The sequence below is a fragment of the Hippoglossus stenolepis genome, chromosome 1 (assembly GCF_022539355.2).
Source record: "Hippoglossus stenolepis isolate QCI-W04-F060 chromosome 1, HSTE1.2, whole genome shotgun sequence".
NCBI classification, from domain to species: Eukaryota; Metazoa; Chordata; class Actinopteri; order Pleuronectiformes; family Pleuronectidae; genus Hippoglossus; species Hippoglossus stenolepis.
The window spans coordinates 5,082,986-5,108,865 of NC_061483.1; the positions used below are offsets into that span (position 1 = coordinate 5,082,986).

General features: G+C 43.1%; 3 protein-coding genes across 4 annotated transcripts in view; 1 reads left to right on the plus strand and 2 right to left on the minus strand.

The window, feature by feature from the left end:
* The window catches only part of trpm5 (transient receptor potential cation channel, subfamily M, member 5), a 19,695-nt gene extending 4,750 nt beyond the window's left edge, over positions 1 to 14,945 (minus strand). Inside the window, exons 1-17 of the mRNA XM_035155413.2 lie at positions 14,859 to 14,945; positions 13,316 to 13,383; positions 11,822 to 11,978; positions 11,548 to 11,728; positions 10,959 to 11,125; positions 10,678 to 10,855; positions 9,573 to 9,637; positions 9,016 to 9,201; positions 8,614 to 8,713; positions 8,403 to 8,521; positions 7,539 to 7,880; positions 6,156 to 6,320; positions 4,065 to 4,188; positions 3,713 to 3,858; positions 2,190 to 2,302; positions 1,868 to 1,969; positions 1,250 to 1,508 (exon numbers count right to left, since the gene is read on the minus strand). Coding sequence (XP_035011304.2) covers positions 1,250 to 1,508; positions 1,868 to 1,969; positions 2,190 to 2,302; positions 3,713 to 3,858; positions 4,065 to 4,188; positions 6,156 to 6,320; positions 7,539 to 7,880; positions 8,403 to 8,521; positions 8,614 to 8,713; positions 9,016 to 9,201; positions 9,573 to 9,637; positions 10,678 to 10,855; positions 10,959 to 11,125; positions 11,548 to 11,728; positions 11,822 to 11,978; positions 13,316 to 13,383; positions 14,859 to 14,885 — 2,499 coding nt within the window. The 5' untranslated portion in view covers positions 14,886 to 14,945. The remainder of the gene's footprint in view (positions 1 to 1,249; positions 1,509 to 1,867; positions 1,970 to 2,189; positions 2,303 to 3,712; positions 3,859 to 4,064; positions 4,189 to 6,155; positions 6,321 to 7,538; positions 7,881 to 8,402; positions 8,522 to 8,613; positions 8,714 to 9,015; positions 9,202 to 9,572; positions 9,638 to 10,677; positions 10,856 to 10,958; positions 11,126 to 11,547; positions 11,729 to 11,821; positions 11,979 to 13,315; positions 13,384 to 14,858) is intronic.
* Positions 14,946 to 17,671: 2,726 nt separating this feature from the next.
* cdkn1ca (cyclin-dependent kinase inhibitor 1Ca) lies at positions 17,672 to 18,582 on the plus strand. Its single transcript, XM_035160167.2, has 2 exons — positions 17,672 to 18,204; positions 18,323 to 18,582. The coding sequence occupies exons 1-2, from the start codon at positions 17,748 to 17,750 to the stop codon at positions 18,412 to 18,414; spliced, it is 549 nt and encodes a 182-aa protein (XP_035016058.2). The 5' UTR covers positions 17,672 to 17,747; the 3' UTR covers positions 18,415 to 18,582.
* A 3,417-nt stretch (positions 18,583 to 21,999) lies between these two features.
* Positions 22,000 to 25,880, minus strand: part of kcnq1.1 (potassium voltage-gated channel, KQT-like subfamily, member 1.1) — a 34,013-nt gene continuing 30,132 nt past the window's right edge. For both annotated transcript variants that reach the window (XM_035163016.2, XM_035162917.2), the window contains 5 exons: positions 25,373 to 25,448; positions 24,023 to 24,117; positions 23,839 to 23,885; positions 23,656 to 23,717; positions 22,000 to 22,815 (listed from right to left, as the gene is read on the minus strand). In XM_035163016.2, the coding sequence (XP_035018907.2) occupies positions 22,546 to 22,815; positions 23,656 to 23,717; positions 23,839 to 23,885; positions 24,023 to 24,117; positions 25,373 to 25,448 (550 nt within the window). In that variant the 3' untranslated portion in view covers positions 22,000 to 22,545. The remainder of the gene's footprint in view (positions 22,816 to 23,655; positions 23,718 to 23,838; positions 23,886 to 24,022; positions 24,118 to 25,372; positions 25,449 to 25,880) is intronic.

Genomic DNA, 25,880 nt, shown 5'->3' on the forward strand with positions numbered 1-25,880 from the left:
GATGTGAACTACGTAAAATCACAGAAACCATCTTTCAGAAAACGACGTGTACTTCAACTTTTTAATTTGGCGAATGTCCCATCAACTAACATGAAGGAGGCTGGTTTTTCCGGCAATCGAGACGCTTTGTCACAGCTTCGTGAGAGTGAGGAGCTTTGCATCAGTACGTCGATCAGATTTAAAATGCTATTAAATCTACAGTCTTTAATCTTTTCCTGTGAGACGGTGCAGTAAGAGCAGGGCCCCCGGTGGCGGTGTCCTCCCTCAGGGGAAGGTATGCACCCTAGAGCCATCACTTTGAAGGCACGGGTCCCCGCTGGGCTTGGTAGCATGCCAGCACCGCCTCAGGCAGCGTGGTTCTTTTTTTGGAAACCCGTGACTTAGCTCTGTTCAGCTCAGGGACTTCCTGAGATGCACGATGGGAATCTTTGAGCTGAGGAAACAGAGCTGAAGGTCTTGTCTCATCTGGGGCTTTTGTGCCCAGGGGAGGAAGCTTCGACGGCATGAGTGGATTGTGCTTGTTTGACCTGGAGAGACTCAGGCTGAGAGGTAAAAAGGCTCATGAATCCTTAAAACCCCCGGAGAGAATGAGCTCCATGCAGCGACTCGCATCAGCTCCTCCATAAACACTGTCATGCAAACAAATCTAGTAAAAATAACAGTTATTCAAAATAAGTGTCACAATGCATCAGTTGATCGATGTCCATTCATCCATCCATTAGCTGAACTGCTTGTCCTTTGAGAGCAGTGGAGGGCCGGAGCCAATCCCAGCTGACATTGGGTGAGAGAAGGACGCTGGACAGGTCTCGAGTCCATCGCAGAGAATTGTTGAGTTTCCTATTGACCTAAAGTGCCTTCATCCATCCATCCATGCGTCCGTCCATCCATCATCATCTATACCGCTTATCCTTCAAGGGTCACGGGGAAGGCTGGAGCCAGCTGACATAGACCAAAAGGCGGGGTACACCCTGGAGAGGTCACCCACGTCTCACCGGGCCGACATATCGGGACAAACAACCACTCACACTCACAATCATACTTTTAATTTAGAGTCTCCAATTAACCTTACCCCCATCTACATGTCTTTGGACTGTGGGAGGAAGCGGGAGGACTCGAGAAAACCGAGAGGAACGTGCCGCACAGAAAGACTCTGTCCTAATTCTGGGATTTGACCACCGCACCACTATTGATGTGGATAACGAACAATCACTTAAAAGAGATATGAACACTTCAGAATAGAATAAGTCACCTGTCGAATTTCCTCCAGCACAAAGGTGAAGACCCAGAAGTAGAGTATTATCTCCTGGGGTCCTGGGCCAGCGGGTGGCGGCGGGCGGAAGTCCAGCAGGAGCACGTAGGTGAAGAGGCAGAGGAAGGCGAAGTACATGATGACGTTACCGAGGAACACGGTGACAGGAGCGCTCCAGAAGCGACGCCACCGGCGGAGCAAGAAACGCCACCAGACCGAGGCACAGCTCTGAGCTGCTGGATCTCCAGGTGCAGAGTCCCTGGAGGAAAGAGTGGATAAGAGATGTAAGTGTGTGTTTTACCTATTTTTAATACGTCTATGTTGTGTTTTATTCACGTCTGTGTGTGAGATGTGTTTAACTTGGCTGCCAGACAAACAGAAGAGAGACAAATTAAAACGTGAAGTGGTGTAGTCGTGCATTTGATTGTTATGCTTAAGCTGAATTAAGGTTGAGGTCATGGACTGCAAAATAAACAAAAGCAACAGATTTTAGAAAGAAATGATGCGAATGAGAAAAAGAAATGCAGCAATATCACAACAAAAATAAAACTTTAGGTTTAGAATTCATAGCTTTACACAGATTTAAGTAAAGTACTAAAGTAAAGATATTAAACTCACAAAGGATCATCGTCGTCAGTTAACATCAAAGCCTTTTCTGTATCCAGACTGTCCAGCTCCACCAGCTGCTCGCGGCCATTACGGTTATCGAGCTCCTCATCACTGAGACACACAACAAAATAATAATATAATAATAATAAGACAGTTACAAGGTGCTGCACAAAGTAAAAACCAAGAGCAAAGAAAGCAAATCGTAGAAATGCCAGATCTGACTCAGACAAGAGAACAACATCAAAACAATAAAATGACAAACAGGCAACAACTGACATTCAGTCTATCACCATGACTCAGGCAGAAGTTGAGGCAGCATGAGATTGATCACCTGAACTTTATGAGGTTGGTCCAGATCAGCGCCGGACAGAAGAAAGTCACCACGAGTTTGGAAATGGCCGTGTCGGTGGTCATCGCCCCCCACCAGATCTTAGTGAGGAGAGCCTGCAGGGAGAGTTCAGATGAAAACTCTGACAGGACGAGGATTCACTTAGCTGAATTAGGTAAACCACAAGAGGGCAGCACAGCCATTGTTATATTTCTGCCCTACAGTCCTACAAGAAGAAGAGTATCCCTCCTGATCAAATTGTTTCATATGATGTGTGAACCACTTGTAAACCACAACTGTCAAGTCACAGTTTAGGACAGAGTCACGTCCATGTCATGGTTTGTGCACGATGTCAGAACCACACCAGAAAAATGCTCATTCTCCTGAAACGCGACACATGTACTGAATTATAATCAACATTGTGAACGGCGACATTATTCCATCTGTGTGCCTTAAATAAAATATCACTTCACTGTCAGGAGAACTCTCCGCACACTAACATCCCCTGCTGACAGTGAATACCAATTAACTCCCAATGATGACTTTCTAATGACAAGGACGTCTGCTGGGGGATGTTTAGTGAATAGAGTCCAGTGAGCAGCTAAAATTTGAATTAAAGAAAATAGTAAGCACAACCCTGGAGAAGTTTTTAGTAACTGCTGGGATATAGTGTAATTCAGTACAGGAGGCATCTACCTACTAATTCCACACAACGAACCATTCACTGAATTGGCTTCACGCTTGTGTATTGTAAATTACCTGAGGAAGTGAAATTAGGACAAGTACAATATTAATAGAAATTGAATAAAAAGGGAACTAACAGTCAGTGGTAGCAGGGAGCGGAACATGTCTTCTTCTATGTCCTCAGACAAACTACTGCATGTGGTCGGCAACTGGGTCAAAAATCGCCGGCAGATCATTTAGATAATTTGATATTATTTTTATTTCACCATATCCGACTGACACAAACATTCACTGGTGACGCTCATCTCTGTCATGGCAACAGCATCATTAGAATGGCTTTTTTGGGGGCAAGTTGTCTTCAAAGTAAAATCACAGCCCTTGTTTTTGCTGTGATGTTTTCGATCAAGCTGAGTAACAGCTGCTACTATTATTTTGAAGAGCTGTGAACTTTGTGGTGAGGATTGTGTTGCTTGCCAGAGTAAAACTCTGCAATAGTCAAAGTGCAATGTATGACAAAATAACAACAGCTGAGTAAATCATTCACACACACTCGAATAATAAAAAAACTTAATTTTTATGAGAAACATTGAGGATAAAATCTTCATTGTAGATGAACCAGGTAGGATGAACGCAGAGTTTTCTAACCTTTTGCTGCACACAAATAATAAAAAAGTGACAGTGACAAGGAACCATTTTGAAGTATCTCCAGAGCATCAACACAGGACCAGAGACTAGCTCATTCCAAACAGGCAGATTTAGAACAGGCACAAAACTTTGAAAGGATTTCTTGAAAGTTAAATGTTTCGCAGTGGTTTAAAGATTGTGTTCGGAGTCTTTGTTACCTGAACGCCATCGTGGGCAAAGAAGCATTTGGCGTCAGCCTCAGTGGCCAAGTTGAGGACTGTGGATCTGCTCCAGCAGAGAGTTCTCCTCACCAGCAGAGCATAAGCCCGGTCTTCACTGTTGGAGTAACACTCTCCGAACACATCTGCCACAGTTAAAACAGGTGCACAGAGTCAACTACTCGGCTACATTGCAAAAATCCTCACATTTAGATTCATATTTTATTCCCAATCAGCAGGATCAGCTTGTGCATGTGTTGTTTTGAGGTCAGCGAACGTGACTCTGGTTTTGTTTTTACCTTTTACCTTTTTCTTTCTTTCTGTGATGACACCAAACGGTGTACGCACTCACCGAGGGCAAACTGCTCGTACTTGGCCTCCTTCATGCTACGTGCAGACTCCGCCTCGGATTCCAGTCGCGCCATCTCTTTCAGAATCTTACAACCCGCCAGCGCCGCCGCAACCGCCTCGGGGCCCTGAAGGATTAAAAGAAAGCTGAATCCAAGAAATGAGTCTGAAAGAGGGATCTGAGAAATCAGGTTTGGAATTGTGGAGCGCTGTGTCCTTTGCATGTAAATGGGTGAACTGAGGGCATCAGGCTGCAATGAATACCCTTCTCCGTGTTTGTGGAGGTTCACTGTTTGATTTGAACATGTAAATTAGAGCTATGCTATATATATACACATAATTACCCTGTGTTTACCAACAGTATAGATATGCACAAAGCTTTGACAGCATCACATCTGATCAAAATCTTGGATTTGGTTGCTGGCGGTGTGTCGGGCTGAACCCCCTGTCAGCTTGGGTCATTGATGGATTACTAAACAAGCCCAGGGCCAGAGGGGGGAGCCACTGGGGCAGAACCTCAGTGCAAGGTGATTGCTTACGAAGGAAAGAAGAAAAACACAATAAAGACACAAAATGATCCCAGAGAGAAGTGAAATGACCACATGGATGTGTACAATCACCATAAAGAGACACACAATGAACACAAACAGCAGGGGGAGAAGAAGCAAGAGTTTGCGATGTAGGCCTCAGGATCACACGTTGCTTTTCCAACCAATGAGTACTCAGTAGTCACTACTGCAGTTTTACATGAGTATTCAGTAGTATCTACGAAATTCTCAACAAATCAAACATAATATGACATATTGATCATTGAATTTACTGGTTTTATTACCTGTGAACAGTGGCAGGGAGGCTGTTTCCCTTTGTTTCCACTCGCTAGGCTAAAATAAGCATATCTTTAAAAAAGCTGTATTGATCTTCTCATCAATCTGTCGTCAAGACGATAAATAAACTTATTTCTGCTTCTTCAAACCAGTGTTTTAACATCAGATTGATTTCTTGTCCATTACACAAACACGTGAGGATAAAAAGAAGATGGTGGTTAAAGGAACAGAGACACCGACCAATAACCAATATATTCTTTTTCACAGAGAAAATCATTATTCGGTCCTAAAGAGATTTATTTTAATAGGCTGAAGAATTTAAAGAGTCTATGATTCATAGAGGAAACATTTACCGGGCTTAACACGACAAATGTGTAACTGTGGCCCAACATAGAAAAGCAGAGGGCTCAAAAAACAATGATTTCGTGATATTATACTGTATAATGTCAACTTCTGGGTTTATACATATGTACTTATTAAGTAAGAGCTATCTGGTTTGCATACGCCAGCGTGCAAAGATAATTGCGATGAGGCCTTCAACATGAGTGATACTTCAAACAATCAAATTATGAATGCAGATATCCCGACCAGACTCCGAGTGGGGAAGCGATTTGCAGCGGGGGGGCGGGGGGATGTACACACACATACACACACACACACACACACACACACACACACACACACAGTGAATACAATTACCATAATTTTAGATAATGTTTGAAATAAGACATAGGAAAGGGTGACCGCGTGAGAGATTAGAATAATTGGTTCCCTTAGTTCAGGGAAGCGCTGTAAAGAAATGAAAAGACGCGGAAAACAAAGAGCAATTACCACTGACTGGTGTCATTTAACTAATCACACAGCATCAATTACATGTCAGGATATACTCATTAATTTCCTCAGGACTCGCTGCTGGTTTACTGCTGCTGAATATGCTGCCCCGCCAACCGGCGTGACCTTCATTTGAATAATGCTCTTGGAGATAAGATAGCTTTTTAGTTCACCTCCGTTTTTTGATAAGTCTGCCGGGCTCTTTTATCTGGAGTGACATTTTCATATGGCAGCAGTGACCTGCGACGGTGCCACACTGGCTCACATCACTCTTGTTCACGCTGAATTCAGAATACAAACTAGCAGCGTGTAATTCAGCCCACTTTCGGTCTGCGATGAGTGGTGTTTGCCGATGCCAGGCACATCGAGACCGTTATTGATTGGACCGCACAGCGCTGAGACACCACGAGCAGGAAGTGAAAGTAGCTGACAAGACTGACCATGGCCCAGAAGTAGTTCGCCATCTGCTGTCGGTTCTGAAGCACGGCCCAGAGGAACAGGTCCCTCCAGGGATGCTCACAGCGCTCCTCTAACTCCGCCAGGTTCTTCTGGCTGTGGAACAGTCGACCCTTTGCTGGCTTCTCCTGGAGCACACGGACAGAACTCTACATGTATTACATTTACACTGTTTACAGAAGAGGCAAATATGACATGACTCATACAATCTATGGCGGTGTTTACTGGGGAGCCAATCACTTCCTCTGCCGAGAGGGTTATTTCTGCCTTGTTGTCTGTTGGTCTGTTAACAAGATATATACTGTAGGAATTTAAAATAGCATTAAGGGATTTCTATGATATATGATGAGGAATCAGACCTTCGGCCAAAAGACAGCACGACTATTTTGTTGTACAATATGAACAACACAACATAGAGAGGATGCTGAGGATATACAGGGTTTAGACAGGGTTTTTAAGGATGAGCCAGCAGGCTTGTTTTTTTAACAATGATTCCTTTCTACTTTCCTCCAGTTATGGTGAAATTATGGAATAATAATGAATAATGGTGATTGGGAGAACAGGAAAATTACAGAGTTTTGATGCACAAATCATCAATTTTCCCATTACATCGGTAAACTGAGCACATAACCACAGCAAGGCCCAGCAGTCCACTTCAATTCAGTCGAACACAGTCGTTCTTTTTGTTCATCAAAAACTATAAATTATTCCCTGGGAGGAAACAAAATGATTAATTACTTTCTGCCAAGGAGGTAATGTATTTATTGCTCTGTCCATTAGCGAAATTACTCAAAAACTACGGAACCATGAAACTTTAAAAGGGGGGAACCCATTGAATTTTTGGGCAGATACAGAAAATGGGTGTTTGTTGTCTTTCTTTAACGTGGCAGAGATGCGTTCTCTGGGCGACCTTTCGAGTTCAGGTCAGAATAGTTTCTGGAGATAAGACGTGATGCAGGAGAAGATACTTCCAAAGTTTCCACCAATGGAAAATCAATCTAGGAGAGAAAGACTTGAAAGTTGGGACAGAAGGGCCGGATTAACTAAAAACTGCCAGGACTTTACTGGTGGGGTTTTACGTTTCACCCCAACGAGTAGAAGATGAGGTCACATTTCATTGCATCTTCAACCTTTAGGCCCTTTAAGAGTTTCAAACTAGAATGTCACTCAGTGGAGCGTTTACCTCCGTCAAGGCCCGACAGTTCCCTTAAATTCAATCAAGCTGCAGCAAATTGCACAAAGTCACAGATGTCCGTCGCATAAATAAGCCTGATTTGAATAATTCCCTGCGACACAACAACACCAAATGGAACCTAATTTATCAGCTGAAATTCTCATGCATGTGATTTACTGGCGCACACACTCACTGTGGGAATCTTTTGGTAAAAGCCTTTGCAGGAGTCGTGGAGAAAGTCTTTCAGCACTTTGGCGACCTCGAAGAGCGTGAAGCGGGGTTTCCCCTGCTCGGGCGGATGGCTCCCGGGCGGACCGGGCGTCCTGGCGGCTCCGAGCAGAAGCTGCTTCTCCTCGTACTTTTTCAGGAGCAGGTTGTGGAGGAGGCTCTTCTCCGACACGGACCAGTAAAGCTCCTGCAGACGGCCGTAGGTGAGGAACTCGCCCAGGTTCACGCCGTTGTCCACGAAAAGGCGCACGAAGTCTGGTTTGTCGTTGATCAGTGCGTCCATCATCACTTCCTCGAGGTCGTCCGCCTGCAAAGATCATGTGTCTTTATTACAGTGACTCATAAATCAGCTGTCATCTCCAAGATTTCTCTGCAAATAATAGGGCTAGATCCCTAATCCCCATCTTGTGCTGTCATCCAGTAAGTGACGTCATAAAGAAGTTGCAAAAAATTCACAAAATGACATCATGCATAAATCAAAAATACTTTTTTAAGGCGTTTTGAAAGACTATAGACAAGACCTAGGGTTTATATAGATCAAAAAATGATTAATGATCACTTTGCAGGAATGATGTCATCATGATCTCACTATAAGGTCAAGAACGGTATCATACAATGAATTAATAAGGTCTAATGTAGGTGATATATTATGTAATGTCATATCGTGCAAGCAATGTCATCCTATGCTATAAGTGACGTCACTTATACCATGAAATGTTGTAAATACATAAATACACACTTCACAGCATTAGCCACAGTGAATGTAGGGCAAGTATACTTCCTGGAGTGTAATTAAACCTCTGAAGAAATGTCTCTGTACGTCTCTCACCTTCCACTCCACGTCTCCATTGAAGATGTCACTCTTGGCAATGTCCACCCTGTTCCAGGCCACAGCCAGCTTCAGTTCGTCCAGGAAGTCCTGAGCCTCCTGACTCTGGCTCTTGCAAGCTGATGAACACACACAAACACACATCACACGGGATTTCAAGGAGGTTTTAGCAAGTTCCTTGATGACTCGTCCCTCAGAAGAAGCACTTTACCCTTGACGAGAGCTTTGAGAATGACCGTGTCCAGCTCAGAGCTCTCCTGCTGGGGGTCGTGGACGGTGAGGAGATGCCCGTGATCGAGCACCTTCTGGATCTGAATGGCAGGTGGACAGATATTCAAGTGAAGTGCATTTTTCCTTTTTGAATTACAACCCTTTCACTGTCAGCTTGAAAAGAATACGTTATATTATCTGTATTTTTCCCACCTCCTTCATATTGTTAATTAGGTCATCGCATACAAATTTTCAAGATAAGGATGAAACATTAGCATTCATTACGTTAGTTTCTCTCACACTCTTTCCCACTGTGCCCCATTTTTCTGGCAAACGCTCGAGTCTTGTGATGTGTATATCTGTGCATGTGGCTGCCTCCATGCTGTGTGCACATGGCTCTCACCAGCTTGACCCAGTTACTGATGTCTGTGCTGTGGTGGGCATTTGGAAAGGTGTCCAGCAGCAGCTCTCGAACGCCGTCCGTATTCCAGCAGCCCCTATTCATCAGCGTGACGAGGATGTCAGCCACGCCTCCCGAGCCGGCCAGAATCAGCCATGGTGTGGAATTGCCAATGCCTTTGTACATCCTCTGCAGAAGGGGACACAGTGTGCAGACGAGTAGATGAGCTCGTTGTTTTGACTTAATAACTTCGCCGGTAAATATCAACAGAGGAGCGAATTGATCGGTGCAAGACGTCGTCTCTAATCTCCTCAGATATGGGTCTAGTTATGCAAATGAATGGGTGTCTTGACAGGCTTTTAACTCGCAGAGATTCGTTTTGTGTAAACAGAAAGATTTGATTCACAGTCTGGCTCAGGCCTGTGACCAAAAATTTGAATCTCAACCCAGCGTTCAAAGTCAGATGATTGCACGTTCACATGACACAACAGATATCTGGCTTTTTCGAAAGGTGGCCTTGTTTAAAAATCTTGCTAATTGCATAATGAAATCCAACTTACTTTCAGGATCCTGGGCTCCCCGTGAACCAAGAGACACAGAACAGGGATCTCGAAACTGCCGGCACCTGAAAGCACCAAGAATTCATGATACTATTGTTTGCATCTCAAGTTATTGCCGCTCTGTTATTTCCTCCCGCTTTCGTGTGAATGATGCATCCATTTCTCCTGCCAACTGCAAAACAACCCATCTCTGCCCAAAGTGGTTTTTCGTACTCATGGTGACAAATAGCCTTATTTCACAGCTTCTTTTTGCCAGTTGTGAGCAGTAAGACTAAAAGGATGATGTTACCTGATCAGATTGGTAAATTTAAGACAGTTTCAGAGGCCTGAGGACAAATATAAAATATGTAGGTGAGAAAAGGGTAAAAAATGTTGTAATATTTTGGCTTCATTTTTGTACAGCGTGTCCTCCATCCTTATTTACAGTCTATGTTGTTAATACACAAAGAAGCACAGCGATGGCCCTGAAACTGCAGACGACAAGAACACAAGGTACAAACTGTATGAGTTATTATAATCTGTACTATTCAAAAAATTGTCTTGAGGAAGAAAAATGCATTGGACACATTTCTTAGACCTCGAGATAAACACGGTGAGTAAACAACTTGTTTGTTTACAAGGAAAACCCCCCAAAGTACCTTTGATTACTCAGACGCGTCGTGAAGTTGTGTATCTTAAAGTGTTTGGTTCAACAGCAGATACCGAGGCGACTGTTCTGAGCACATTTACTCTCATCCCTGCATTTGTCTACAATTCTAAACCATATGATTTTTCCAGCATATGAAATATGAATCAGGCTCTTTTGAAGCTGGCAGTGAATAAAGCCGCTACCTGAACTACAAACAGCACCACAGTTAAATGATGGTTAACACATCTAATATTTAACACCATGAAAGGGACCATTTGTCAGAATGAGTACTCCCACTTTTAATATTTAAGCACATTTTACGGTTTATATTTCTGTGCATTTTATATAAGAAACAGCCAATTCAGGACTTTAACATCTAATGGAGTCATTCTGCATTCTGGTATTTTTTTATCGCCACTTGAGGAAACGATTCTCATCCTATTACTGGTTCCCAGCAGTGACCTAGAGGGGCTTTACCTCCGTAGCCAGTGCGCTGGAGAGAGATGTGCTTGAGCAGCTTCACCCTCATTTCACTGGTGGCTCCCGGCCGGCTGGGATCCTCCTCCACCAGCACAAAGTGGGAGTGATGGCTGTCCAGGGAATACGCCGAGCCATGCGGCAAGTCCTGTGGCTTGTACGCAACGGGCTCATCCACCTTGAGATGCAGGGAGACGTAGCCGTTGCTGCTCTGCTGTTTTTTGGATTATCTTTCTGTGTTTGTGTGTGTGTGTGTGTGTGTGTGTGTGTGTGTGTGAAACCTTGGCAGTGAGCAGAGCCTCTCGGTTGTGGATCATGTTCCAGGGTGCGATGCCAATGGCCACTACACGAACTTTAGAGGAGGTGCTGGCCAAGGAGTGATCTCTTACCGCCTGGCCCAAGTGCTTGGTGATGCCGAAACGAAGCCCATTAGTCAAAATCCAGGCCCCTAGAGAAGAGAGAAGCAGATGCATATGAGTGTGTGAGTGTGTGTTTTAGTGTGTGTGTGTGTGTGTTTTGGACAGTTTTCTGTGGGGTCCAGAAAAACTAATAAGGAATATTTACTATGTTGGAAAGTTGCGTTCTGGTTTTTCGTATAAGCAGCTGGTCCATTGATGGTGCTAATTAGATTTTTAGCCCTATATGGTTATAAAGCCTTCAGTGTTAGTCCTCCTTACATACATTAAATTTAATGGAAAAATATTTTTATAATCATGCACTTAAAAAAACACACGGAAAAACTATAAATAATTTATGACTCTTATTTTAGGCCTCGTGCGTCTCAGCGAAAAAAAAGAAAAACATCTTTTATCTCTGAGATGTGTTTCTATTGTAAGTCAGCAGCCAGTCAACAGATGAGGTTAATGGGACCTGTGCTCTGTGCCGCCTTCACCAGTCCCTTCCTCAGCGTGTCCCTGAGCCACGGCTTCATCTGGGCCAGCTCGTCTCCTCCCACCAGCGCCACCACCAGGTGCGGAGGAGCCAGGCCCCACTCCTCCGTCAGCATCTGGTAGATCAGCACTGGGTCCGTGTTGCTGGACACCCTCACAAACTGAACAAACGGACAAGTTTGACATGTCAGCGGCGCTCGGAGCAAACTCCCGTTATATAACCCACAGTATCTCTCATGCTGCCTGCTCTTCACCTTTCCTCTTTTCTTAGTGGAGCCAGTGAAGTCGATGTCGCCCACTCTTCCAGCTGCCCAGTGACTCCTCTCCCTTTTCATTCTGCTGGCCAGGCCTCTGGCTACTTTCTCCAGTGTTTCATCTGCCGTGGAGCAGCAGGAGCAGCCCAGCAGGACACTGACAGACACAAAGATAGAGTCGGTTCTACGAAAACACAAAGTTAAAAGAAAAAAACCCAGATCTGCCTCCCGAGGCGCAGTCTCAGGTGAACTGCTCACCTGGAACATCATGTCCTCGCACTTTCCAGGAGTCGAGAAAGTACTGAGGAGTCTTCCGATGCAGACTTAAGACTCAACTCTCAGCTTTTTAGAGTGCGACTGAACCCAAAGTCACCTTGTTTTTATAGCTGAAAACCGATGTAGATGGGTATTAAGTAATGTTGTTGGTTGATCCAAGTCTTTCAATTCAATTCAATTTTATTTGTATGGCGCCACAACACCTTAGCTACAAAAGTGCATGTGCTGCTACTGGAGTCGTCCCACACAGACAATCTAGATAATTTAGGTCTGAGGCACTTTGGCCTGAATTTGAATGTGAAGTTTTACTTTGATCTCTACAGTTTCTCCATGGAAAGTCACAATCTATCCTTTAACCAACTCAACCTGCAATAAAATCGAGTTTCTGCGTCAAAGAGGCGACTGTTCGGTTCTGTTTGCTCGTTTGCATGTTATCAGGGAATTAGCTCGATCAGCGTTGCAGGACAGTGAAGCTGTGGATCAAAGGGAAGAGACAAATGCCACCGTGTAGCCACTTATAAATCCTCGTTAAATAAGTTCCTCCTCAACAGAAAAAACAAATGTTGACTCCTTCTTTTGTTATTTTGTTTACATGTCAGTTTATTCTTCTTTTGTTTGACATATAACTGAATTAATCTCGAGTGTCATCTAATATTCACTTTCATCCTTAATTGGGCATCGGAGGCGTCTCATGTTGAAGTAGATCCAGATGCAGAGAAATGGATTAAAAATCGAAACACGTGTTTGTTTCTTTGAAAAATACCTTGTTTGTATGATTGAGTTTCATTGGAGGTACTTAAAGTCCTTTATAGTTTAATCTACTGTATCAAGGATGCAGCACTTTGCTTTTCTTAGTATTTAACATTGGACGGGAGCATTTTATTCTACAGCTCGGGAATGATGTCCCGCTCTCATGAATAATTTATAGGGGAAACTCTACTTGGAATCAGCTGAGGCCTCTTACGGTCCGTTAATCACTGGACTGATCTGGACGTCTATTTTCTGGGGATCTGATTCTTTTCTTCTCTTTTTTCACCTTGACTATTGAACGGCGCTGTCACTTGCTTCAGATAAGAGCTTTGACCTATAGTCATGGATGTATTGTATAGATTAGTTTATGAGTCATCGGTTCACACACACACACACACACACACACACACACACACACACACACACACACACACACACACACACACACACACACACACACACACAGACCTGTGCTCCTCCGACCACTCCAGTACATCCCCACATCGGAGGCATCGTGTCCGCGGCTGTAGCGTCCCCTTGTACACAAATGTAAAACAGCGATATTACGTCCAATCTCTTCTCTTAATGCTTTATGACTCACTAACCACTCACTTATCACATATGCAAAGGTCCTTAGAAGTACTTGTGGTCAATGCAAAATTATCAGGATTTTCCTCCTCGCCTCATATGCAAAGAGCTTCCTGCCTGAACTTTGAAACACAAAATGCTGTCACTCATATGTAGTAGATGACATAGGTATATATATATATATATATATATATATAGAACATGAAACATTTATATTTAGCTCCAACAAGACCCTTTAAACATAAAACTCTCCCTATACAAGTGTGCACACATGTGGTTTGTGCAGTGTTTAAGCCTGAAAACAGCCACGGTCCATATTTCTCGCAATGATTATTTTCATAGGAATAAATGGCTCCGAGTTCAGAGAAAGAAACTCATTAATTTTTAATAAGATTATCCCTTTGCCTGAGTAAACGATGACTTTCATTTGCCGGCCTTATTTGCATCGGGCACTTGAGCCGCTCGTGAAAGATGATGAAAATAAAAAACGTGCAGCAGAAGTGCGTATTTCTCTGACAAAAAGCAGCAGACGCCCTGTGCACCTTGAACTGAAGGAAAGTGTTTTAATAGAGCGGTGGCGCAGTGGTTAACACGCACGCTGAGAGTCATTTAGTGTGTAGCCATCTGTTCTAATGTAAGCGAGCAGCTTGTTGTGGGAGCCTTTATTTGACTGCGAGTCCGGGTCGGGGAGAGAGAAGACGACTGGGTATGCAAACAGGACGATTTGCATGCAAAGGTAGAAGGAGGGAGGGACGGCCAACTGTCTGTCTGAGGGGCTTCGTGATGAACTCCTCTTTTCTCGGGAAGAAGAGAAGCAGATCTGGGACGTCTGAGTCAATTTGTGTAACTAAAGCAGAAAGCCAAGACACAGCTGCAGTTTATGAGTCAATGTAAAACTGTGGGGCTGAAAAATCCTGTTTAGACACAAGATCCAAAAGATGCTTCTATTGGAAAATAAACACATAATAAACGTATATATCTACCTAGAGAAAGAAATATAAACTTTTGAGGAAAACTATTGATGTGATTCTTCAATGATTCTCCAATCTTGAATAAACTACTTGTGGCCTGGTATGTTTTCTTTTTGTATTAATGCAATAAGGCATGAGAGTTAAGATTTATGCATAAAAAGGTTTTGATGGATATAAATATTAATTTATCATTGTGAAGAAATACTGTAGGTGCAGTATATAGGTAAGAAAAACACCAAACCCACAACTTGTGCTTCATCTTCAAGTCAAAATCTTCAACTGTGTAATTATTTCCTCCATTAAAATAGAAATAAATGAAACCATATGCAATTTGACCTCATACACCTCATAAAGTAGAAACTACATAGAGTAAACCCTAACCCTAACACTTATCAATATAAACGATATATAGTATTCTTTCATAGACCTGTTCAAACATGATAAACACTCACCAGAGGTATTTCTTCACTCTCCTGCATGTCTGGGAAAGATCAACTCCTCCTGCTGAACCACACCTGTGAGGGTGCGTTTTCCTTCTCTCCCTCAGGTGAAGTACCTGGGCCATCAGGAAGTGGGTCAAAGGTGGGACTCTCCCTCCGGCCAATCCCGACGCTGCCTCGTCTCCGTTACTTTGCATGTCGGTCGGCTGCGGCACTTTCCTCTCATCAGGACCAAACACTCCTGCTGGCCAAAGACACACTTCAGGTGTCACGAGACTTACTTCCTTCATTTTTATACACTAATATACAATTTTATAACTGTATAAATTTCAAATCAGTGGAAAATGGAAAAAATATTTAATCTCTCCATACCTGGCCCCAATTCTCAGGTTCATGCACGTCTAAAATAAATGAGTATAGCTCTGCAATTGCAAGGTCTATATGAATAATCCTGGTATCTACATAAATAGCACTTGTTAGATTTTTGTAAGCAGCAGAATAGATGTTACGGGATGAGAGTAAATTAAAGTGGAACACAAAATAAATAAATGATTTCATTTTCACACAACGAAAGTTCACAAACAAAGTTGCAGCCTGTAGCAAACTCTGATCAATAAAACAACATCTGCACATTATTTGTTCAGCAGAGAAAAGTTAGAGACGTGGTTAAGCTTAATCTCCAATCGTTGTTTTGGGGATCGGGGGTGTTGTGGATCGGTCTTTGTTTAGTTGTTATGGAGACATCTCTGCATGGAACATATCTGTACTTTCATTTTATTATTGTTTTTGTACCGTACTCTTGTATTTACCTTGTGCACCTGACTCGAGCCAAGTTTCCCACCTGGGACACAACAACTGAACTGAACTGAACCGAACACATCGATGAGCAGAACATTTCCAGACTCGTGGCTCAATATTCCAAACCATTTTTTTCATATTTTGGGGAAATAATGGCCCTGTGAAGGTGTGAATCCAGTCAGTGGTGGCCAGGTCATGACCAAGTCAAGGTGCCCTGAGCAAGACCCATAACCCCCCCGAGGTCTCCAGTGGAGCTGCACAGTGTGTGGCCAGAAAACCAGACTGTGGTTTCACTGGGAGCTATAAGAGTTTGATAAAGTGAGTGAGGACGGGACCTTCCTCAGGTTTCTCAGTCAAAGTTAAAGAAATTACTTTTACTTTAGTAGAAATTACACTTTCAGATAATAATGATCACACACGTGATTTGGGTTTTGCAAAAACGAGAACATTTGTACAACTCCAACCTGTGGACACAGAAAAGCAATTAAAGCGACGACTTTTTAATTACTGTGGTCTTGACCTATATGTAACTTAAAGAAAACCTCTTCTCCTGATTTGAACCAGTTCTCATTTCAGCCCATACACTTAACTCTCAGTCTTGAGAAGACGTTGGCCTCTTTGGCCCGCAGGCGGAAATCCCGGTAGCGGCCACTTATCACCGCTCCCTGGAGGCTCGACTGCAGTACTGCATTTTGATTCAGTTCACTGAGAAGAAGAAGAAACGCACAGAGGCTGCACAGGAACATCACGACTGCAACCAGGGTTTCTCACTCACTAACAGTTGCAACGTGGAAAGAAAATGAAAAGTAGGATGGACTCACAATGACAACACTTAAAAATGTAGATGTCACATGCACCAAGAATAAGACTGATGGTTGGTTAGGAAAAACTTTATCACAGTACGACTGTCTGTATGTGGAAACCATTCATTTTATCAGCTTCACACTTGGTATGTGAATTCTTAATGTCCTCGGGAACAGCCGTGTTAACTTTGGTGCAGTTTAGACCCACAACACCTTCAAATTAATACAAATTTAATTAACACACTACAGGCGCTCTGCACTAGTCATCAGGGGCAAGTTGAACATGTCTTCTCCTACGTCCACGGATAAACTCCAGCAGCAACATCAACCTGACACAGACGTTTATACTTTTGTTGTTGGTGCTGATCTCCGTCTTGGCAGCAACATTTATGGAATAACTTCCGGTCACGGAGTTTGTCCTCAAGGTAATAGCGTGTTTTGTTGCCTTCATGCTTTATATGGAGCTGAATTACAGAGCGTGTATCTTGAAAAGTTTTGAACTTGGTTCTGAAAATCATTGAGTATAAAATCTTCATTGCAGATAACCCAGGTAGGATGAACGCAAAGTTTTCTAACTGCACCATAGACTGTATTTAAAAGGCTCTGCACACAGCGTCCAGCACAAACAATAAAAAGTGGCAGTATATTGTGAAGGACTCGCTAACGACAAGGAATAATTCTCCAGAAGCTGCAAAGAAAACAGCCCTTTCCAAACAGGCAGGTTTGATCCCACATAGCGGAATTGTTTTGGCCCAGATTCTGCCCACGTCCGGGCTACATAGCATTAGGGATGATGGAAATTGGGCCATAGCAATACCTCATGTCAAATAAAGGTGCCAAAGGTGGCCCACGTTTCTTTTGTGATATTTGGGGCCATATTCAACATCTACCCCTGTGGCCACTTTAGGTTCACACCCAGATTTCACCTCTGCTGAAGCACCACGTTTGCCAAAATTTTGGCCACATGTAGACAACTTTAGGCTCACATCCATTTTGTTTGGGCCAGAACCCGAAGGCCATCATTGCCTGAACTAGTTCATTTATATATAAACAATGAGTTTTTTATTTATTGTGTCAATGGTCGTCATCACACAATGGATGACCCTCACCCTCCGCCCCTTTAACCTCCAATTCAGACCGCCGCAGCCAATCAGCGTCCTGTGCTCATTGTGTACCAACACAGCATCGTGCGTGTTGAACAAGAGAACAAGAGGCCAAGACGGAGACAGCAGCAGCAGCATCTTCACTCGTTCAATCTGCACAGAGACTCTCCAGCTCCACCAGGAAACCCATCTGCACAATGACCTCCATCAGTCGCAGGGAGTCGGCGTGCCGGAGTCTGTTCGGCCCCGTGGACCACGAGCAGCTGCGCCGGGACCTGAAGCACAGGCTGCGGGAGATGAGCGAGCAGGACAGCCGCCGCTGGAACTTCAACTTCCAGGCTGAGACGCCGCTGCCCGGCCGGTTCCAGTGGGAGGAGATACCATCGGACTGCGCTGCTGCTTTCTACCTGGAGCCTGCGGAGCCGAGGGAGGCTGCCGGTGCCCCGGACACTGAGGATGAGGATGGTGGTGGTGCTGGTGGTGATGGTGATGGTGATGGTGGTGGTGGTGACACGGGAGGAAGCGCAGGGACCGACCAGGAGAACTGTCCCCGCATCTCCAACACCAAGCGCCCCGCTGAGGGGACGCCCGTCCGGAGGAAGAGGTCTCTCTCCAAACCCGCAGCCAAACCCAGACATTACGCACGAATTACAGGTGAGGAACAAGTAGAAAAGTACAAATGCACAATGTGTTTTTTATATCCTCGAACATATTCTTATTTAGAGAACGTGGACTCATCCTAACTTCGTCTTTCTTCTTGTTTTCCTGGCAGATTTCTTCGCAAAGAGGAGGAGATCGACAGATACTAAGATCCCGATCCACTCAAGCTCCAGTGACGCAGCTCAGTGCAAAACAATACGATGAACAAGCTGCCGAACAAAACTCAAAGACTATTTATATTTCCACATGCACAACATTTACCTGGACTGGACCAAAGGGATTTTATGTTGTTTTAATTTAAATTATTGCATTTTTATTATTATGTGTGTGTGTGTTCCTGACATGAAATTCTACAATTTTGTGTTATTTATATTATTTATGGGCATTTTTTTATTTATTTAAAAAATGTTTGTTAACTTATCAAGATCAGTTTTGAACATTCAAACAAGTGAATGTATTTTTTGCTTTTGTTGATCTTATATCTTGTGAATGGATGTTAATGTACGGAGCTGCTTCGATTAATGATATTTACAAAAAGCACTATTTTGTCCTCAATAGCTGAGACGACGCAAGGAGCTTGTAAATGTCTACAAATATTCCAGTTTTAATAAACTGTTTGATTCCTTATTTTGTTGTCATTGCATTTTCTGCTCCGGGGTGTTTTCCTTTCAGCATTGTGCACAGAGACTTTCCATTTGCAAACAGAAACATGATAAATAATAACGTGAATTCACTTGTTGATTAATGCAAATAGATCATTCACACATTTTTTGGGATGTGCAGAACATTCTTCACCGTTTTGATTTGATTCCTTATCCCTCAATAAAAACATAAAAAGAAACAGTTCTGAAAGTTTGCTTCAGTTCTCCAGTGAATGCCTCACAAATAGTCCAGTTAAGTTAAAGCCTCCCAGGTTCCTGCAGAAGATAACTGCAAAAACAATTATTTGTATAATAGGAAATGAAGCATTCTTATGTGCAACATGTCTCTGGTGCATTGTGAAAATGTGCCTGTGGCTAAAATCTTGCACAGGCCACAGATTAAGCTTTTTATTCCCATTCTTGTCAGACTGGTCTTTATACACATGATGAACACTTCAGCTGCTTTCCTGAGTTTTCAGGTTTAAAAAAAAAAAACATCATAAAGCTACAAAATACTGGTCTGAGATTTATAAATTACGCCATCGGTATAGAGATTTGAAGATGATTGTGTTTTTCAATATAACTGCCGTCCTGTGAGAAAACAGATCGTTGGTTTTATGCTGACTCGGTGGCAGCCACAGATGAGTACGCTAATAATGTTAAAGTGTCCCTGGGAAAACATAGACAAAATCAATCCAAGTTATAAGTTGGACAAAACATTTTTAAAAGTTATTGCAGGTTTTTATACCGTGTGTTTTTTCATACTGCAGACACTGTGCAGGGGAGATTTTCCACATGGGTCAATCTTATCGTCTGTCGTATATATTACATCATATCATCTTATCTGAAATGCATTATGAGAGGTTTTATGACATCTCTCATAATCACAATCCTAGGGACGGTGCTGTCGGTCTTAAAATTAAACCACTTAATATGAGCTGTAGCTGCCAAATTAGCCCATTAGTGAGACTGAACCCCACGGACGCACATGCACTCCCACTGTGTGTGTGGGTGTGAGTGGGGGGGTGGGGGGGGGGTTCAGCTCTGAAGCACTTTAGGAGGCCATCTGGCCGGAGCGCAGGACAATGGCCACAAAGTAGAGTGTGCCATCATTTCACCTGCAAATCAGCCTTTAGAGCTCCATGACCCCCAGGTCTTTCCTCAGCTTCTCTGTTGTCTTCACTTTTCCCCTTTTCATAGTCGAGGCAGCCTTTATCTCAACATGTGCCCAGTTTGAAGCTTGTGTGTGTGTCACCACCACCGGGAGGAGGGAGGAAGGGGGGGGTCTGAGTTCATATTTACCCACGAGCGTAACAGAAAGAGCCAACATCACATTTGCATTATTAAATGACTCGGTGCCAAGGACAAACAATGTTAAGTGTGTTACTTCTAAATGAGGAACAGATGATGTGACTCTCTGCTCCACTGGGTGTATTTTTAGTTTACCGGACAAGGAATCAATAATCAAAGGGTCCCGTGGGCTCCCAGTGTCCCCACCCACTGCCTGATTATATTCTCTTAAAGATAAACACCAACAAGCTGCTCAGTGCATCATCAGTGAATGAAGCCGTCACTAGGAACACTGCTGTGATTGAGTCAATTAACATCCCGGTGACTTGCTCCGGCTGAAAGTGTTGAAATTAATCTTCGCCTGAAACAAAATCCTACGTTTTACATCTGCTCAGAGATAGAAACTGTAATCATGACTGGGACGTCTTCCCAACAGGTTTTTAGTCAGATTTTTAAAAGTAGAAGAGCATAAACCAAAGTAGAGAGTGCACACGTGAAGAGAAACTCATGTTTCTCCATCAGAACGACCATTAGAGCAATTTTCATGGAAGTCGTTTGTGCAGTTTTAGTGTAAACCTGCTAAGAGACAAACAGACGTCAAGGAAAACAACTTCCTTTGTGGAGATGATTAGAAAAAGATGAAAGAGAAAACTGCAGAGACGGCTGACCTCAGTCTAACTGATGCAGTAGTTATCGACTACATGTGTTTTCAGTATGAAGTCTGAAAATCGCAGAGAAAATTAGGTCTGGTAATGTCGGTGTATGGGCCCTTGTGCTCAAAAGCTCTTTAATGTTGTCGTCTTTCGGAGTTGACGTCTTCTTCTGTGTTTTCTATGTACATGGCTCCTCTCTGTCATCCTGGGATATTTGTATCTCTTCAGTTTTGAGTTCGGATACTTTACTAAAGAGAGCTGCAGGAAAGGTTCAAGAAAATGTCCAGAGAAACTGACTCAGACATTTGCGTTCTCACTTACAGTCCCTCAGATATATTTCAGGAAAGTGTGCAGACTCTAGTGCGAGAGTGAGGGCAGCTTCACACTCACATACAGGTTTGAGAAGTTAAAGTTAAATCCATTAAAACTCAGTGTGACTTTACATATTTATAGATTTGTGCATTTAAGCAAATAAAATGTTTTTATTTCCACTGTAAATATTTTGCCAAAGAAGTCATTCAGGTTTAAAAAAAAAAAAGGCTATTTATTTATTTAGTGTTTATGGCTCTACGACTAATTACCGACTTCCTCTGCCAACATCCAAAGTAACACTCATCACCAGGGGGCAAAAACATTTTACAGCCTCGTCGTAAACAAACTCTCCCCTCACCCAACTCGCGGCCGTGGACAAAGGCCGAACACCCTCAGCACACTTAAGGAGGGTGGGGCCCATTGTTGTGGACACCAGAGGCAGATGGTCGCTTGGGCCTTTTCTTCCACACGGCCACTCGAGTGAAGGAATGTAAAGGCACCCCACGGACGGCCGGTGGGGTCACCAGCTGCTGCCCCAAAGGTCACGAGTGTAAAGACCGTGGTATTAGCCGTCCTACAGGGCATTTAAAAAAAAGCCAGTTGGGACTCCGGCGGACACCCCCACCTCAACACGATAAAGGAAAGTCTGCTGCCGACACGGTCACGGTGATACGTGACCACAGAGAAACCTCTGAATGGAGCCTCAAAGGTTAAACATCATTTTTGACTAATGACAGAGGAGGGAAGAGAAAGAGTAAAAACATTCGGTTATTAATATGAAAATAAAACTTTTACCAAGAACAAACCATCGACTGAGACTGAATTAATGAGCTCATTTGTTTGCGTCAGAGATTCCCCCCCGAAGGCACCGGACACAACAAGTAAACACTGGGTAGTAATAACCACAATCATTTATTGCTACAGAAGAATATTTCTAAACATTCGCGAGAAAAGGTGAAATAAAATTAAAAAGGGTAAAACAGCATTTGATTAAAATGATATGTGAAGTAATGAAATATAAGGCCTCTCCCCAAAGATGAAGGTAATTAAAATTATTTCAAATATATATATATATAATGTATGAATCACAGAACAAGATGCTGCTGCTTTAGCCTAAATACATCTAACAGACGACTGCTATGAAACAAACCAACATGGAAATCACTTCATTTCTTTCACGTACAACAGTCTCATGAGATGCTTCAGATAAGAGAGATGGATGGATGGAATAAATATACGGATGGACGGATGAACAAATGGACAGACAGACGGATGGATGGGATAGAAACCCCAATGGATGGATTGACGAAAAGCTGGATGGATGGACGTACATACAGAGATGGATGGATGGGATAGAAACAACAGTGGATGGATGGACAGACGGTGAGGGACATACAAGTGGACAGACAGACAGTCGGAGGGATAGACGGACGGACAGATCAGCAGCCCTCGTCCTGACTGGCGGTGGCACTGAAGTGACGGTTGGGTCCGGCCGCTGTGCCAGGTACGATGCTGGAGGAGATGGACGAGGGCGAAGAGGACAGCTGCTCGTAGCTTGGCAGGCTGTCCTGGCCGGAGAGGATGTTACTGCTCCGCCTGGGCTGAGGTCTCGGCCTGTCCCCACCCTCGCCCCCACCGACGTCCCTCTGGTCCCGCGGAAAGGACAGCGACTCGGCAATACGCTTCAGAGTCTGGTCCATGTGCGTTATCTGTTTAAAGGTCAACAAAGTTTGAGGAATCAAAGCATTCACTGGTGTACACAACAAATTATTCTTTTCAGTCATTCAAACTAAATTAAATATGTAAATTTGTGAGTTTCAACACAACAGTTCATATCCATCATATGATTTAATTACCCAGAAAAGATAAAGCTTAACCGGCGTCTAATTATTTTACAGTTGTGTCGTGCACAGTCTATTGGGATTGGATCAAACTAAATTAAATTTCAAGGAAGTCGGTAGCAGCCCCACTAAATGCCAGTTTGAAGTTTGATTTTATTTTCATAAGCAAAAGGGAAAAATCACTTTGTTATTCGCAAAACGAATTTTCCAAGAATTAAGTGTGTTTGATAGTTTTGCACGTGGCTGCGAGGCAGCAACTGAAGGCACTTGGGGGACGTTTTATTTAATTTAATTTTTCTTTTCTTTTCCTTGTTTTGATACATCTTAAGTAAAAATGGAACAAAGCACAACTCTCAAGGTTTCTATTTTTGCACTGCAGAATTGGCACAAGCTGTTAAAGTTTCATATTTGAGTCAACAACAACAACAACAGGGCCGCGCAGGATCTGGAAATAATTGTATTCGTAATGCAACAAAAAGATTCTGTCTTTTGTTGCATTATCCAAAACGCTCCTCGCTCTGTTTGTCTCGATGAGTGAAACTGCCACTGTAATGTCAATGTCCTCCCGAGAGAAAGCCTGTTCTCATAAAAGCAAAAACCATAAAAACAAGACGAACACGATCGTGTACATTCCCTCACAAAACAAAAACAACGATCTGAAAACTGTACAAGAGAATATATTTCCCAGTGAAATGGCACAAATCCCACCTTATCCTCCATCCTGTTGAGTCTGGAGCCGATGGAGTTGGTGCCTTTGTCTCTGGCTCTGTCTTCAGAGGGAGAGAGAGAGAGACAATAGTCAAGTAAATAATAAGACAGGAGGATTAGGGCGGCGGTGTGTTGCTCAGCCACTGTCGTGTATTTTCAAGGAGCAATGGAGTGATTCATTACCTGAGCCCGTCTGGAACAAAGTTATCTTCCCTAAAGACTGGTCCAGTCTGAGAGGAACAATGGGAGGCTCCGGTCAAACAGAGTAAACGTTAACACAATCTACACACTCGCTCTGAATCTCCTCGCACACACCATGTACCACGCTTTGTCCATGCATCACTCAGGGGACCCACTCATCCATTACCTCCTCTGCAGCTCCTTGATCCGCACCATGAGGTTGAGGTGACCCTGGGAGTACTGCTCGATCACGTCTCGCACATCGTACGGCTTACGCGCTTGCTGCGGGAGAAAAGACAAAATGCAGCAAACTTAAAACATCATGTCCGTCATAAAATATTTCCTGATATAACTCTTGGTTTTATTTTATTTGTCTTGGAAAATGATGTCATTCCAGGATGCTAAGTTTGTAAAGGGGTTGGTCACTCCTCACTCTGCTGCTGAGCGTATAATGATAATAAGATGAAGAAGGATGATAATAAATTATAATAATATTAATAATAATAATGATGACAAACCTTATTGAAATAGGAACCTTTCAAAACACTTACACGGCACTTTACAGGTTAGAAATTAGGAGTTGAGGGCAAACTGTACAAAACATTTACATAAGAATAATAATGTTACTGAACGAGTCAAATGTAAATATAATATAGAATTCAGACACTGAATATTAATGCTGCAGGTCTGTATTCACTGTCACACAGCAACATAAAGATTTTATCCATTATCTATATCATTTATCTGGGTCGAGGGGGAGCTGGAGCAAACACAGCTTATGATGGGCGAGAGACGGAGGTTAACATCTAAAACTCCTGTTAGCCACTGAACCACCCATAAGAGTAACTAGCCTATATTTGAGTTCATTGATTAAAATGGAGATTGAACAAAGCCCATAAGCCCCAGACAACCTTTCCACTCTGTGAGGCTGCTGCTGCTAAAACGCTCATTTAACAAAACGCTGCTGCTACACAACTTCAAACACTCGCTGTTAACACAACGACGCTGCTGATGCTGTTACCATAGCCCCAACATCTGTCCCTGCAGGTCTAAAGGCAAATTCAGTGCACACAGACACAGCGCTATGCAGACGTCCAAGTGTACAACACACACATGTGGGACTGTGCTGGTTGTATGTGCAGGTACAATATAACCCCCCCACTAGAATGGAACAGGACGAGAAACACAGGGACGCCAGACTGACACGGACCCTCGTTTTAATATGAATGGAAACATGGACCTGGGAAAGTACGATTAACTATTGATTTCTACAGAGATAACATTTATTAAGTTTGTTATTTGTTGATCCCCAATCTCTGGGGTTTTGTGTTGTTTTGTAGCTGCTGTGACGACAGAGCGTACAAACTAAACAACTGGATAAGCAGCGTACTTAACTTTTATTAATAATACAAAACTGCAAATGAATGGAACTAAATGGTCTTCACATTTCAAGGTCTGTTTGATGTGCAGCATAAAAGAAACTTTCTAAGCAAATATTTTACAAATCATTCAAAGAAATAGTCAAAGTCACATTTACCTGAAAGTTCCTCTTGGCCACGAAGTAGCGCATCCTCTGGATCACTCGAATGGCTTTTCTGTGCGACTCTGTCATTCTGGGTAAGAGAATTTTCACAGGGATGAGTTCATGTTACTTTGAAATTTCTCCTGAGGAAATGTAATGACACCGAGAGCGCGCTGGAAAATACTGTTTGAATTGATTTTTTTTATTTTTTTTATAAAGCCGAGGTGTGGGAGAAAAACCTCAGCGTCAGACCCCGGCTTTATTTTCCCTTTGTTGAACATTGCCCTCGTACCCAAAGAATATCAATTTAGGGGCGAATATTCAGTGCAGCACAGTTTTCCTGATTGCTATTCCGACGCCGTCAAAACGCCGCTCCCTTATGACTCGTCTTCCTCTGAATGTGATCAAGGCGCGTTGATCGATTTCTGGGGTCTGAGTGTTTCTCTGAAAATCATTAATAAAAGCTGGGAGTGACTGTCGCACATTCATCCTCTGTTAAATATTGTGTGTGTGTGTGTGTGGG